The 16,499-nt window shown below is 37.6% G+C and overlaps 1 protein-coding gene across 1 annotated transcript in view; it reads right to left on the bottom strand.

Annotated features, from left to right (window-relative positions):
* Positions 1-16,499, bottom strand: part of CACNA2D3 (calcium voltage-gated channel auxiliary subunit alpha2delta 3) — a 406,564-nt gene that overhangs the window by 271,367 nt on the left and 118,698 nt on the right. The window contains exon 4 of the mRNA XM_063411460.1: positions 9,641-9,700. Within this exon, the coding sequence (XP_063267530.1) occupies positions 9,641-9,700 (60 nt within the window). The remainder of the gene's footprint in view (positions 1-9,640; positions 9,701-16,499) is intronic.

Below are 16,499 nucleotides of genomic sequence, written 5' to 3'. Positions count from 1 at the left end.
TTAGAGAGACTTGAAAAAAGATTAGTGTCAGTACTCTTGAAACACTAAGATATTAACACTTAGCAGCTATTCCTTAACACCTTATTTAAGTATTTCTCCTTCTCCATCCTTCTTCCCTGCACTTCAGAGTCTTCTGACACCTAACCTTTTTCTGCACTGTTTCTGCTTTCTTCTGCATCCTCCACATCCTTCCCTTCACCAAATAAAGTTTGCCCCGTTTAACCTGTTCTGCCCACTGGTACATTCCTGCCCAGGGCAGAGCCAGGGAGGGCTGGGATTACCTTTTCCCAAAGCCCAGTCTGCTTTGAAAGGCAGCAAAGCCCCCAACTGCTCAATTGTAAACTGTGCCACGAATGTTCTGACTGGGTGGAAAGGAAAAACATCGGCTGAAACTACTCTGGTTTGGGCAATCTTGGAAGGAATGCTGGATATTCTGAGAGTAAATTGTTTTGAAGTCTCAGGTAAAGTTCTTGCAAGTTTACCCTCACTTCCAGTTTGATATGAGAAATTTCACCCTAATTTTAAGGATTAAGACCTGTTACTGATTTTCTGCTAAATGTTCATTTCACATTGTCTCTCTCCTTTTTCTTTTCCTCCCTATTACCTGCTTGAAAATGAACATATTCATAGGACTGGTTTCTCCTGGTACATCATTATCCCCTTATCTGAACAATACTTGTTTATTCCTCTGTCTGTTCTACTGGAATAAGTTAAAGAATTGCCTTGCAAAAACAATAAATGAAAGAATTCCATGTTGCAAACAGCTAATCGTTTTATCACTATTCTAAATAGAATTTCAGTTTTATTTATAAAACCCATGAGTTTGTGTGAATATGCAAGAATCTAAGCTTCTAGTTCTTTTAAACATGGCTCTAATACTTACAAGATACATACAAAAAGCATTAAAAAAGCAACCTGGAGATATTTAATGACTCAAGAATGGGAAAGGAAAAACTGTATAGGTACTATCTGTATATAAAGACTTCCTGTTCCATCTTGTTGGTGCTGTTAGATGTGATCTGTTAATCTTCTTAGTTTTGGAAAACACATTTCTTTTTTGCAGAATTGTGCCAGAGAGGAAAAGATTTATGCTGCTGTTCAAAGTTATCCTCTGAATCAAGTACGAGAGACACTCAGACTAGAGCCTCTGAGATCCAAAACGAATGCCCCATCCATCAGGCTTTTCTGAGCTGAGTGTCTCACTAACTCTTCTGCTGAATTGTTTCACATAATACAAATAATTTAATATTCACTAGAGAAGCAACTTGAACAGGTTGCTCATATCCTGAGAGCCCCACCTAAGTGATTATGGGTTGCTCTGAAGCAGAGGTTTCTCTTGCTCAGGAAAATATTTGGGGTGTCTCAATGTTTAACCGGAGAACCTAAAATTTTGAAAACACTCATGGGATGATAAAAAGATTTTGTTCTCATTGCTGGTAGCAAGCAAACATAATAAAGGACCAAATAAATATAAAAAGTAAAATCTCAAGAAAACAGCATTATCAGTCATACAGTTCTTTTACAATTCCAGGTTTCGGATTTCTGTAATTATTTACAGCAGGTATCATGAGACAAAAGCAGTGTGCCCATATTTGATGTGTAGAACTGAATTTATAGAGTGTTCTTCAGCACACACCTCACACACTTCAGATAGAGACTGCTGTTCCGGGAGAGGCTGGCAAGAATAAATCCAGAAATGTCTGGAAACTACTTCTGGCTTAAGGGTACCAAGAGGACAAGTTCTGTAGCTGAAGTCAGAACAACCAACCCCCAGAAATCTGTGCCAAACTTCCTCAGAAGCAGAGAACATTATTTGCAATAACAAATTCAGACCAGAGCTGCTGGTTCCTCTGCTATCAAGCCCCACATAGACAGGACAGCTATTGAACCAGACAGGCAGAGAATTACTGCTCTGTTTGGATGGGTCCCTTATACAAGGCAGAACTGCACCAAAATTACAAAACTGCTGGAATATCACCTCTCCTGCATCTCTGCTTTTGAGAAAGCAAGTTAAACTCTGCTCTTCTGAGCTCAAAGTCACTCCTTGCCAAGAGAAGTTATGAACAAACAAAAATGAAATCGCTCTAGTTATTTACATTTGATTTGTTTGTAGTAAGTGTAGTAAGAGAACATAGTTCTTTAGCAAATGGGTGGAAGGAGGAAAAGTAATAGAAATTATCCACTGATCATAATCTTCTTAAAACATCAAAAATATTCCCTCAGTGCTCCAAAATTCCCAAACTACAAAACTCCAAAGTGCAAAAAATTAATGGAGTTATCTATCATTAGAAGATGAGCTAAAATATTGCTAGCCTGGCTTCACTGAACTTTGTTTCTCTTTTTCTCTTCACTTGCTACAGAGTCAGAAAACATAACAGCTTTGAAATTAAAATAACCAAAAAGGTGCAGGACCCCTCTTTCTCTGTACTCTCTTTCTGATACTTAATCCCTGCCAAGTGTGCAGAGTGAAGGCCAGCGGAAGTGTTCCTCTGAAGATTATTTTGTGCATGAATTCTGCTGCATTTTTTAACCAGTTATATCTGAATTCATTGATGCCTCGATAGTTTCATAGCCAATTCAGTTTTCCTCTTGCCAACCTCAAAAAATAAATTGGAAAGAGTAAAAAGCTAAAACGCTTTCCCACTAGGAAAGGGGCAAAAATCTGAAAATCAATTTGTTTCAGTATTAGAGCAGTTGGGAAGTCCTTAATTTGAGCTCACAGAAATCAATAAGAATAATACGAAACTAAGAACTACAAAGAGGAACCTTTTATCTCTTTCAGGAAAAAAAAAAAAAATAAAGTATTTTATGAAAGAAAAAAAAACAATGGAAAAACTAACACCAAATAAAAACTCTAACAGATGCTTTTATGATTTAAATGTGGCCTGCTGGGCCTTGTAGTTTATTAGCTCAATAGACACTCATATTTCTGTGTACTTTTTCCTTCCTTTTTGCTTTTAAACTGCACTGTAATTCTTAAGAGTTTGAGCCTTTGGTGTTGCAGTCAGTTTTTAAGAACATTCTGAATCCTGTGCTTACTGTTTTCCTTGATTTCCTTTATCTTTTGATCAGTATGGAAAAATTCAAACTATTCAGAATAAGAACCACACCTCTGCAGGTCCTGGCAGCATTTTACACCCTAGCTGTATCCAAACTATGCCTCCAGCTGGATGAACAAAACCATAGAGACCCCCAGTGTCAGTGAAATGAAATGAACCCCTTGAGAGCAGATCCTGGGTGAAGCACCTCAGGAAAGAGCTCCAGAGGCAGATTTTACAGATGAATTAACTGCAGTGCTCTGCAACTATTTCTGCAGGAGTTGTGCAGAAGTTTACAGCTTAGATTTGTGTCAGCTAGGGATCTCCTCCTCCTCTCGCCTTATTGGAAGCTCCAGCTGCAGTGTCCACATCCCACCCAAACAGAGCTGAGAGCCCTTGGGCCTGCAAAATATTTCAAAGAAAGTCTGAAAAGGAATTTAAGTTTTTTCCAGCCTTGGAGTTTAGACAGAATGAATTCTGATTTAGAAAATAAGCAGCTTGGATAAATAATCCATGAAGTCTGTCAACTTCAGATGTTGCACTGCTATTTTGAATACACTTTTCAAAAAGTCATTTCAATTGCTGGCTACAAGTGCTTGAAGTCCAACAGACTTCCCTTTCCCATTGTGGATGTTCAGGACCCTTCAAATGCTGACTTCAGACTAGGGGACATTATTCTAACAGCCAGAAAAATATTAATAGACTGTAAATCTGGTTATCATGTGCCTCATGCAATATTAGTGAGATAATAAATACGCAAACTGACTAGTCTGAAATACTAACATAAAATTAATTAATGTGTTATAATAGGAGTTTCATAAGATTATGTGGAATAGCTGTTCTCAATCATCTTTTGTCCTTGTATTTTTCAGTACCTGATGTCAAAGTAATTATCATCTATTTGTTTAAATTTTGATTAAATCCCTAAGCATTTAATAATCCATCTGTATAAATTTTTGCCTGGTATCATTATACTAAATAAACATTTAGGTCAGTTTTGTTTTTTTTTTTAAGTAGCATCAATTTAGGTTATTATTTTATATCTATATTTAAGGTCCATACCTAAGAGCTAAATTGCAAAATCAGAAAAAGTGCGGCAGCCCCTCTTAAACAATAAACTATTGAGTAATATTAACAGTCAGAGGATTAGACCCAGAAGCTGTAAACGGCACAAACTGGACAAATTGTGTTCCTCAGCCCTCTTTTACTATTTGTGCTTTCTCCTAAACATCTGAAGTCTTAATTTTTGTAGCTTTTCAAAATATGTATTTTAAAAAGTGTATTGTTCACATGTGTAAACCACTGGAAAGCCCTTAACTGTCTATCTGCTGGCTTCACAGGATTTTTTATGTAGCCAACACACAGAGTCTGAGAGTAAGGATGTGATTTTTCAAGGACACGAAAGGCAATTTGGAGTTAACAGACAGCAAAATCTGGCAGACAGGTACATAACTCTGGTATAGTTTTGCAAACTTTTTCCTTAAGGCTCAGCCATATGTTACAGATCTTAGAAAAATGAATAATGAAAACCAGCCTCACAACAGTATTCCTTTTTTATCCCACTAAATTAAAAGTATTCTTAAAAGAAAGTAATCTTTTCCTAAAAACTGTTTGATTAATCCTCTTCTAGTCTTCGGGTATAAAATTGAAATAAGGTTAACCATCTTAACACACTGGCACTTGAATCTCTCCTATCTTATGCAGGAAAAAATCAGAAAAATAAAATCTGGTAATTTCAGTGCATCAACTGTGCACCAGCTTTGATTCTAGCAGAAAGAAATAACATTGCTTTTTTTTATCATCACATCACACACATGCAGAGAAAACTTAGCAGGAATGTAAAGCAAATTAACTAACAAACTTAATTAACACACAGAAAATAAAAGAACTACCCTGCAGATGTGTATTTGTAGTGAAATCAGTCAGCAAATGAACTAGTAGTCATGACGAAATTTCATATTACTTCCTCCTGTCACTGGGGTCAGAAGTACAAAAACTGAATAGGAACTAAGTTATTATAAACCTTTCTTCTAAAATTAATGGGGTTTTTTGTTTGTTTTGTAAGAAACAAAGCATAAGTAATTTTTACTGCTGCATTGAGAAGTCCGGCACCAGCCCCACCGCTGAGAATCCACCTCCTGAGATCATGGAAACCCAGAAGGAGTCCAAGCCTGCGAGGGGGATCCTGCCCTCCCTGTGCCCAGAGGGTGCCAGCACAGGTTTGTGTGCACAGGGCTGTGGGGGTGGCACGGGTGGCACGGCGGGCCCAGGAGCCACCCCAGCCCCGTGGCTGCAGGCTGAGCCAGCCTCACCGCCCGCTGCAGAGGGCAGAGCCGCTGGCACCTTGGTGCATTCCCACCCTTCACAAGTCCAGTTTCCAGAGGTTTCATGAAGTGTGTTGGGAGGAGAAAGCCTCTAAACCTTTGTGGTTGTATCAACTGCATGTGCAACAAATTCTTAGGTAGGTGGCAGCTCCAGAAAAGAGTTTTCCACTTCAGAGCCTCTATCAGGAGTCTAGACACCAAACCCAGCAGTTTCTGAGAACCATAACACAGCAGTTCACATCTTAGGAAACACACTCCCAAGCACAGAGGTAGTAGAAGAACAGGAGACCAAATTTCAGTTACCAAGGATTATAAATTATTTGAATTTTTTTATTTAAATAGGTCATCTCCTCGCAGAAATGTTACCCTCTTTATTATCTTTCTCCAATTTATTTCTCTGGCAAATGGCTAAGCCAAGAAAACTAAAGGATGATTTTAGAATCACTTCAAAACCTGCATCAGCCAATACTCTTGTATTCTTGCTGGGTATATGACAAGGCAATTGACCTCTATGCTGGGGGTTTTTCCATTATGTTAAAGTCACAAAATCAGGGGAATAGCTTCATTTTCAACAAAGGTGAGAACAGAGACGTTCCCATATAAAGAAAGAGAACCAATTCTTCACATCTGTGAATATATTGTGACACGGCACTTGCTGTAGTAACACAAAAGGTAACTTATTTTACATTCCCAAATACATTAGTCATAACTAAAGAAATTCCACTTATAAACTTGAAAATAATATTTAATAACACTGAATGACTTGCACCCATACCCATAACGTAAGAAAACCCTAGACTGAGATTCAAATATAAGTAGCATTTAGATGGTTATTTCCTTATAACCTCACATCCCTAACAGAAAAAAAAAGAATCTCCGAAACCCAAGGTAAATCTTTAAGGTCTGCTTTCACTGATTCATAGTTTGGCCATTACTCAAACATCCAATGTATAATGCTGATGAGTTAAACATCACATCCCCCTTTTTGATTTATTCCTTTCAATTCTCTGGGAATTTTATTTATGTTTATAACTACAAGGTTGGTGGTGCCAACAGATTCAATCTAGGGATAGATAGTTGAGTGCTTAGACCATTACACAGAATTACAGTGTATTGATTAGAATACCTACAGAATAACTGAGGACAAAACTAATAACATTACTAAGAAAAATGCCCAGAAGGGATCAGGTTTAGTCTAACAAAGTAATAGAGTTTCAACATTGCTGAAGAGAATACCAGCAGTCTAAAAGGTGAACTCTTACAGTTATTATTTTTTTTAAGTTGGTGCTTTTATACAGTCAATAAAAATATTAATATCATTTTATTTCTCCCTTTATCACTTTTATGTACTAAACCAATATTGTCTGTGCTGTCCTCAAGACACAGAAGACCAAATTCACCACAGTGTTTCTGTGAACCATAACAAAGCAGTTCACGTCTTAGGAAACACACTCTCAAGCACAGAGGTAGTAAAAGATCAGGAGGCCAATTTTCAGTTAACAAAAATTACATATTACTTATTTGGGATTTTTTTAATAGAACATCTCCTACCAGAAGATGCTACCCTCTGTATTATCTTTATCCAAAGCAAAAAAACACTTTCTTTATGTGGTTTCTGAATTTCCAGAATATCTGAGTACAAAGAGCACAAGCTGGTGCTGTATCACATATCACTAATTCAAAGCATTTAAATCCTGTCTTCCACACATCAGCCAAAGCAACACAAATGCCAAAAAATTCCTCTTTGATAGCAGAATTGTATACATTGCACATTATATAAGCCTTCTGTCCCCCTCTACTTGAATGTACACTATCAAATCATCCTGGCCATTACTTTCTATCGAGCAGATGGTATTATGAGATTTTTGATAAAGAACAACAATCACCCAGAAAGGGTTGCAAAGGGGTCGCTGAAACCAAGATTAACAATTGATTAGCTTTAATGGACCGTGACAGTAATAAACAACAGAGCTCCACACAAAGATTTGATTGTCCTGTTAATGCTGCTGACACAAATGGCTTTTAACTGGCTTCCTGAAAGTGTTAATATTGCCAGAGCCTCGGCAAATGAAGGACTTTGTCAAAGTGAGAACTGTCCTGCAGTGAAGAAGCATTTACTGCAGCCCTCTAAAACATCTTCTATAAAGTGTGTTTCTGATTTATTCAGACAATAGTTCCTATTTCTTCAAGGCTTAAAATTCAACAGAATGAAGCACAGCACACCTCTGCAAGGCTGGAGTATAATAAAACTCTTGAATACAGAACCCAGCACTCCTCGAATATACAATAATGTGAATTATCATTTTCGGTGGACTCATTTTATCCTTACTCCGACCTGGGCTGAGAGATCTTAATATCACAGCCTTCTAAATTCAATTTTTTTATGCTTGGTTCCGATAAGTTGACTCTATTTTTTATTCCTTTCTGCACATAAATCAGTAACTTGCATCATATTTTCATTAGAAAAAAGTGGGATTTGCTTACTGGAAGTAGCCACAACAAAACCTGAAAACAAAACTTTACAGATCTGTTTATTTCTTATATACATGTACTGGAAAATTTCTATGGAAAAAGTCTCTGTTTCCTTAAATGATTTAAGCCCAAAATTTAAGCAGTCTTATGACAAATATTCACAGAAGGTTTTAAAATTAAAACTAGGTAGAGGCAAAGTAGACAAAACTCCACCTAACACGGCATTCAAGAAACCATGGATATTCAGTTAAAGGTAAGGAGGTATTTACTCATATAAGCATTGAGTAAGATTTTCTGTTGAAGTTTCAGTGTCAGGTTAAATTACCTGGATTCTAAAGTCAATCTCTCTCTCTCTCTCTTTTTTTTTTTTTTTTTTTTTTTTTTTTTTTTTTTTTTTTTTTTTTTAATATGTGTCTTATTTAGGCAAAGGCTTCTGTTTAAAACATTTTAGCTGTGAGCTGCCACAGTGCTGCTCCCTCCCGTGTTATGCCTAAAGGCAACACACAACAGTGGTGCACCTCTAAGGGCTCCTAGGAAAAACCAGCGTCTGCTCTAGACACAGATCCAAACACAAACCACTTGCACAAATCAAGGTCATGCTAATCCCATCCCTGTGGGTCCCAGTTCCTTACCAGCACACTGCAGAGACACAACACGAGGCTAATTGCTGTGTTTGAAAATGTGACCTACACAGATATGCAAGGGAATTTAAATGAAATCTCTGAAACAGTAAAAGCCACCTGCTTGGTGTCCCAACACACAAGCACTAAGTACATAACCTGTCAAAATGCTGAGCCAGCCTTCATTAATTCTGCTATAGATGAGTAACGGGATGATTGGCTCCCACAGTTAAGGGATGAATACTGTGTATATGTGTGGACCCGATTTTCTAAAGCCTGAGAACTGCTGGCTTTCCCAAGGGAAAGTTTTCAGCAGTTTCTCCTTTCTCAGGCAGCTTTGTGTAAATAACTTTTCTTCCCATAACATTTCTGGGCAAACAATATTCCTTTCCCATAACAACCTCTCTCCCAGGTGCTGTTTGTGTTACTTAACCAATGGAGAGAGGTGCCCACCATTGGTGGACCAATGGTGTGCCTTTTTAGCGCAGCATGTTATAAAAAGGCTGAAAGGAATTGCAATAAAGCCTTCTGATGTCTTCTAACTGCTGGAGTCAAGCATCTTTATTTTCGTGTCTAATTGCGACATGTATGTTAAGAGAAGCTTTATTGAGGTGTATTTATATCATTGTGGTTTGTTGTTTGGATGTCCTCTGCTCTCCCCACGGCCCCTTTCCCTCCCCGGATTGTGGGCACCACAGCCGGGGCCGTCCCACGCACAGGGAGGGAAGGGCGGGTACAGGAGCCCCTGGCACGGGGCAGCTGGGAATGGGGCAGGCTTGTTGCTAGGGGGCGTGGCATGGCAACCCCTGAGCTCCAATCGAGTCGCAGGAAAGCAGCGTCCACCAATGGATAGCAAGGAAGCGTTGATTGGCAGACTCTGGGAGGGGCCAGGGTTGGCTGATGCAACCCCCCCAGGGCCATAAAAGGCAGAGCAGCCATTTTGTACAGGACCACATGGCGGCATCCCAGCGCAATGCCCTTTTTCCTTATTCAGTCATTAGTTGTATTTTGTATTTTGTTAAGGTTTAGTAATTTGAAATTTTTAAAAGTGACGGTCATTTCTCACAATTCCATCCTTCTATTACACATATGCTTGGCTTTCTACAGCAGCCCTTCAAGCAAGCTATTGTATAAAGCATTATATAAACTCTGATGATAAACATTCAAGAAAGTAATTATTTACTACCTGTAAGTCAGCGTCAAATTCATGTTTCAGATAAGCATCTTCTGCAGCTTCAACAAGACGCTGAAAAAAAAAAAGGATTTTTGAAATGATGGATAACAACTTTATAACCTGGTATAAAAACAGAGATTGTTTGAGCATTGTGCAATTTATCAGCTCTCATACTTCTTTAAATAGAAATATACGATCCAGATTTTAAAAAAGAAATAAAGGACCAAGTTTTTAAACCCTCAGTACACACAGTTGGTGGTAAAAACTCTAAAAACAGCTCACTTATTAATAAATAAAGAGATAAAAAAGTCTATTTTTTCACCAGTGTTTAGCTTCCTATAGCTCCCATTCTGAAACTATTTTTGAGAGAACAAAAAATATAGTTGATTTAACATGGAGTTTATTTTGCAAATAGGAGCCCTTTTCCAGTCTTCCTTAACATTAAAATAGGAGGTGTTCCCTAATAATGCACTTGAAAACTGACATAAAAATTAATTTCTAAATTACACATCAACAATAAATGATAAGAAAATTAGAGCCTAGGTTTGTTTACCGAGCAGACTGAAATACTACCTCAACATTGTACATTATCACAAGATTTTTCTGCAATTACAGAAGTAACATTTACTGAATGGCAGCAATTCGGTAGTATTTTTGCCCTCTTAACAATATCCAGAACTCCTTGTAGTAGTTATTGTTCCTCACCATTATCATCTGACAGGGAAAAGACACAGTTGCACCAAAACACAGGTACCCGAACCATTTAATTCATAGAGAGTTTTGCTGCAGATATTCTATTGGGAAATGACATTATACCCTTTCTAAGGTTTTACTCAGGGTTCTTTATACTTCAGAGTATTTTAACCATGGAACTCCTTCTAGTTTTCATTTAATCTACCTGAACGTTCATATATGTACAAGCCAAAATCAAACAAAATACTCTGTGCCTTTTACTTTCTTTGCTCTATCAGACACTGGTACGCACAGATATTTTCAGATCTTTTCCATCAAAAAGCAAGGTCCAGACTCTCATTAACAATATGCAGAGTGGGCAGCCATGCACACATTTTTTTCTCCCTTTTCATAACAGTTTGCACATTTATCAAGTCTTTGGATATAAATCAAAATGAAATCAGAATTCATATTGATTGCTATACAGTTGGAGCTATAATGGAAACTGAACCAAGAAAAATATTTCTGGTTGCCAATGCAGAACAAATGGTTGAGCAGAATGCTGACAGTTTGAGCAGTGCTGCGGTGGCTGCAGGGAGGGTTTGTGCTCGCTGGGGTCTGCAGAGCAGCAGCAAATCCCAGCCTTCCCTCGCTGCTCCATCCCATCTCCTGCTCACCCACAGCCAGCACCAGTCCCAAAAACCCCAGGGCCTCTGCTGGGTTTCTGCCCCCTCCCGGCACATCCCATGGGGGGGCTCTTCAGACTTTTCTTTGATGCAGAATTACAATCTCAAACGTGCAGTTAAACACTGGAAATACTCCTGATACCTCGGCTGATATAGAGAAGCAAAAGGCTGCCTTCCCAGAGCCCTGTGCTGGGAGTGCCTCCCTGACATGTGACTGGTTCCAGCTTTAAACATCTTGTCCCATGAAAACCCAGCTGGTCACAGCAAATCAATCCCAGACTGGAACTGAACTGAACTGGTTCCAACACTGGGCAAATCAAACCAGAACTGAACTGGCAAAATGTGCTACGTACAGGGGTAAAAGAACCCAAAAATAACAACACATCCCAACCCGCTGCAGGAGGGGGATCCATGGAAAAACATTTCAAACGTGAAACTGTGAACTTGTGTCGTTGCTCCCACTACTCCTGTACTATTTGAATAGTACCAAGAACAGACCTTGCAATGTGAAACATTAGTGAACGTTCATTTGAGCCACAAATCTTTGCCTTTGGAATCCAAAAAGGGAAGTAACACAAATTTTCCCCTCTGAGGGGGAAGTCTTGTAGTAACTGAAACAAATCCATACACATTTGAACATTCTTAGAAGCCCATCTTTAATCAGCATGCTAGCGACCTGCAGAAAGGATTTTATAAATACAGCCCTCATTTTTCAAGCATGAAAAAGGCCTTTTATGTAAAATAACCCCTCTAATTCTGCATTACTGCAGATGTGTTTTCCTTTATTATAAAGTTGTAGGTGTATTACTACTCTGTGCTCACCTGTTATAAAAATTCATGACTGATGAGTTTGAGAGTAAAAAAGTGAAAGGATAAAAAAATTCTTCATACAGAAAAGAATACAAGGAAAGGAAAACCATGGTTTTCTTTCTGTGCTGAAATACTTACTTAATCATCAAAAGAAAAATTATTATAGTATTTCATGAGATACCAGTGATATTAGATATTAGTACCTAGCGGGCTAGAAAAATAATTCACAGCTTCTTATATAGTTTGTATTGATCCCAATGTGTTTCAATTACATCTTTGCCTCAGTGAAATAAATTTAAACTAAGATTTATCCCCACATGTAACAAATAACGAGAGAAGCATAAGATCGACAATAGCAGAAACATCTGGTAACAAGGGCAGCTCAGAATTTAAAAGTACTGCTTGATATTTCATTGAATTATTCATTAAGATTTCAGTTGTTACTTTTTTTTTTAATGTACATTTCAGCAACATTTTCTACAAGCAACTTAATGACAAAGAAGTGAAGTTTCTACTGACAGAAATTTTTCCTTGAAGCTATAGAAGGAAATATGTAAGCACATTTTGTGCTTTGCCCTCACAGAACTAAATAAAAAATTAAACTTTTGGTACCCGAAATGAAAAAAATACAAACATATGCTGCATTTTCTATGTATCAGACCTTAACCACAGTTTGCTTTAAGTATCTCAACACCATTATAAAAGAAACCATGAGAAATCCAGGAGAGTTAGAGAAAAGGAAAGCCAATAATCAGCCCAACTCCACAAAATAACATATTACTGGATATACACAAATTATATTGGAATGAAGAAATTGAATGCAAATGTTTCATGGGATTTTGCTGGGGGGGGGTTGGGGGGGGAGGGGGATTTGGTTGGATTTTTTTTTAAAGAGGTCCCCAAAGGGATAAAGCACAATGGAAGAAATTCCTTAACACTCTGCAGGCAAAAACATAAACACTACATGTAATATGGCAACTTTTTTATATAGAGGCAAAAAATCCCTTTTAAAATATTTTAATGACTAAACAGTTATCTAGCAATGAGTCTCAAGATTAGCATGATTAGCAATTTTAGTTTAATATTTATAATGACACTCTTAATAGAAATGCCAATATATTTTCAATTGAGTAGCCATACTCTCAAGTCCTTGCTGTAGCAAATAAATGCTTCCCAAGATGTGGTTATTCTGAAGGGAATTTTGAATTATCTGCATGCACTTACACGGAATGAATTATGAACACAGAATGAGAATTGGTACACTCACACCACTCAAGGGTGCTTTTAAAAAAATTAGCCCTAAATGTGCAAAAGTGTCTATGTGCACATGAACAGGCAGGTCAAGGGCAGCACACAATCTTTAGATAAAGCAATTATAGTGTTCTGAGGCACAGGTCAATTGATGTCCCCCCAGTTAAGGAACTAATCCTTAGAAATTTCCCAATGAGAAAGATGAACTGCCTGTCCCAGAATATCACAATGCAACATGGATAAAAACAGGGCATGAAGCAGGAAATGAACAAATAACAGAACCACAAAAAACCTCAAAACAGGCACCAAAACAAAATGTCAATGTTTTGTATATTCAATGGTACTGATATCATAAATAACACAGAAAAATAGATGAAAAATAAATGTTTGTTACCTCACAGTACTTTTTTTTAATAAATCACTGAGTTATCTCTCAAATTAACTAACAAGGTAATTTTCTTGACAAATGATATTATGATTTCAGTGAACTGATATTCTCAGATAAATTCTCTTTCAAATTTGGTTGTTATAGATAGAGCAAAGGAAAGGTGAAACTGAATAGATGAGGCGCAAGAAGAATCCAACAAAAAATAAGGGGGGAAAGGAACAGAAATGGAAAAAAAAGTGAAAATAAAAGTTGCAAATAACAATTTGAAGAAAAAAATCATACAAAGATTCAGAGGGTAGAGTAACTGTTTTAGCTTCTGATACCTTTTCTCTTTTCATGTACTTTTTAAGAGTTTCAAATTACTTCTCGATGCTTTTCCTTCATTAGAATCCCATTTTGAAGTTAAATAAATTCATAATCATAACCAAATTTGAAACAGTTTCTGAACCCCTGAACTGTGGAGGGTTATTAATCTTTATCCATAAATGCTGACTGAAGTTATGCCCTTCTCTCTTTTCAGCTATGAAATCTTAAAGAAAAAAAAATTGTATTTCATTGTTTCCTTTCTGTTTTTCTAAGATGAACCAGCTGCAACACATATAACCAGAAATGCTTCCCAAAATTGCTCTTCAAAACCAAACTGTAAGAAATCACAAAAAAAGGACAGAAGATGGCTCTAATTTAATTATAACTAGCATCAGCTAGGTACTGGTACCATCTCAGTCCATAATATAAATAGTTTACATTCTATAATATCCATTTAATAACATTTCATTCAAAAAATGCACTGGCATATCACAGTCATTAAAGAAGTGTAGACAAACCTGTAGGCTGCACTTATATTCTAGCATTAAATGCATTCAACCAACAGCAAAAAATAGTCCTGAACCCTAACAAACTTTCTCAATTTTTCCCAAGGCATCCGATCTGTTTGAGATTACTGAAAAACTCTGAGGCTGATTTGAGATGTGGTTTGGAAGAAAAAATAATAATGATCATTTGTGTAACTTTAACAAGCCTGTCTCTCTGACTCTTATGTATGGAATTGTAACCAAGATTTCTGTCTTAATAAAATATAATGATCTTTTTTAAGGAAAACAGCAGATAACAAGAAAGGAAAACCTATGCCTGTTTTTACAACCTTATTTCTTTCATATCTTGTAGCAAGGTTTCTGGTACATTACCAGCCGAAAACTAGCAGCATTCTGAAAACATCAGTTTTCTGTGTACAGAAAATACTTACAAGTACCAATAGTTACCCTTTTTCAGGTGAACTATTCAGTGCAATTTTATTAACCTTACTCTTGATTTGGATGTCTAATTTCTAATCAAACTTTATAGTAATTGAGCTGTGAATATGCCAAAAATATTTCCTAAAGTGCTGCCAGATAACTATTTAAACGTAGTTCAGCAGTTGAAAGTATTCCTGGGAGAGAAGTGAGATTGTGTTTCCATCATCAGAGCAATTTTCTTCACTGGCTTCTCCGTGAGAAGCCTACGCCGTGCATGTGGGAGCACTCAGCAATAGATCACTAGACTTTAAAAACATTACCCAGGTACCTTCCTGTGACTTCCCCATTTTGGGGTTCATTTCAGATGTGAAAAAGGGGGTTTCCTCTCCAGGAAACCTGTAAGGCCACAGGTGCTTTGAAAACTTCTGAAAAGGCCAGGCAGTTTTGAGAGAGAACAAGATTTATTATCATTAAGTGAGCTTAGGTAATATTCTGGCATGGTGCTAATTCTGCTGCAGGTCCTCCTTACTTCCTTCAGACTTCTGGGGCTTGCTCCTTTCACAGCTCATTTAGCAGACAAGGTAAAGAAGCCAAGAGAGATTTTGATGTTGTTCCTCAGTCTCACTTTTATTTCCCATGCCCAAACCCAGGATCATATCAGATACCAATGAATGCCCTGATGTGCAAACAGGCTTCCCAATCTCAAGGTTTTATCACAGAAAGCTTTGCACGTGTTTTCCATAACCCATGGAGGTGCATCAGACACTGATGCTGACCTTGGAGGAATATTTGCTCCTCTCAGGAACACACGAGGCTTTCAACAGGCCAGTGATACCAGACTGGCAGTTTGGCTTGTTCAGTCCTTGAGGGTGGGGACACACAAACACAAACAGAAGGTTTCCTCTTTTCAGAAAGCCTGGCAGTGTATTTTATATCCCAGATTGTTCTCCTCAGCTGTGTGGTATTTTCTAGGAAATTTTAGCACTAGAATTACTGTTGCTGTGACTATGATGCACCAAAATAATTTAGTGCCTGTAACCGTGCTGTTCAAATTCCTAGTGCTTGTGGCTTAAGATAGATATCCACCTTCCAACTAATGCCATATGAAAACTAAACAAATTCCACTGCAACCCAGTCAGACAATGCTCAGCTGCACTAAGTGCAGCAAAGCACAATCAAAGCAGAAATTATAAATAAAGGATAAAAATAAATTAAAAGCTTAGCATATGCAATTATCGCAAATAACTTCAATTATCCACTTATATTCATTCAAAACTGGCAGATATTCAGGTTGATTGTTGTTAGAGTGCTAGCTGGTTTTTTGAAGCAACGAGAGTTCAGCTTGGCACAGTGCTGGACAAAACAGAAATGAAACTGTAAGTGGATTAAAGTACATAAAATTCACACATTGCATGACAGTGGCTAAGACAATCCTGGAGTAATTAGATGCATTTCTACTTAACTAGGCCAACACTATATTTAAATATGGCATCTGAAGATTGCCAGGGCACTGAAGGAAGACTCCACATGAACAAGATAACACATTTGTCTTGCACCATGTTCTTCAGTGCTCAAAGGCTGCACAAAGCCAATATATCAGATATAAAATATGCAGATTATCAAATCTGCTGCTACCATGTTATTATGTCTAGCACAGAGCAGAATGAGGTGCTAAATAGAGTTATATTCCATACTGTTAGTTCCGTATGTCCCAGACATCAAGGAATCAGTTCAGCAGCAGACACAACTTAGAGCTGTTCCAGGGATATTTAAAATGTGATTAGCCTGGCTGAGGTACAGCAACAACCAGCTCCTTCAGCCACCTCTCCTGC

The sequence above is a fragment of the Prinia subflava genome, chromosome 14 (genome assembly GCF_021018805.1).
Source record: "Prinia subflava isolate CZ2003 ecotype Zambia chromosome 14, Cam_Psub_1.2, whole genome shotgun sequence".
NCBI classification, from domain to species: domain Eukaryota; kingdom Metazoa; phylum Chordata; class Aves; order Passeriformes; family Cisticolidae; genus Prinia; species Prinia subflava.
This window is presented reverse-complemented; position numbering and strand designations above follow the sequence as displayed.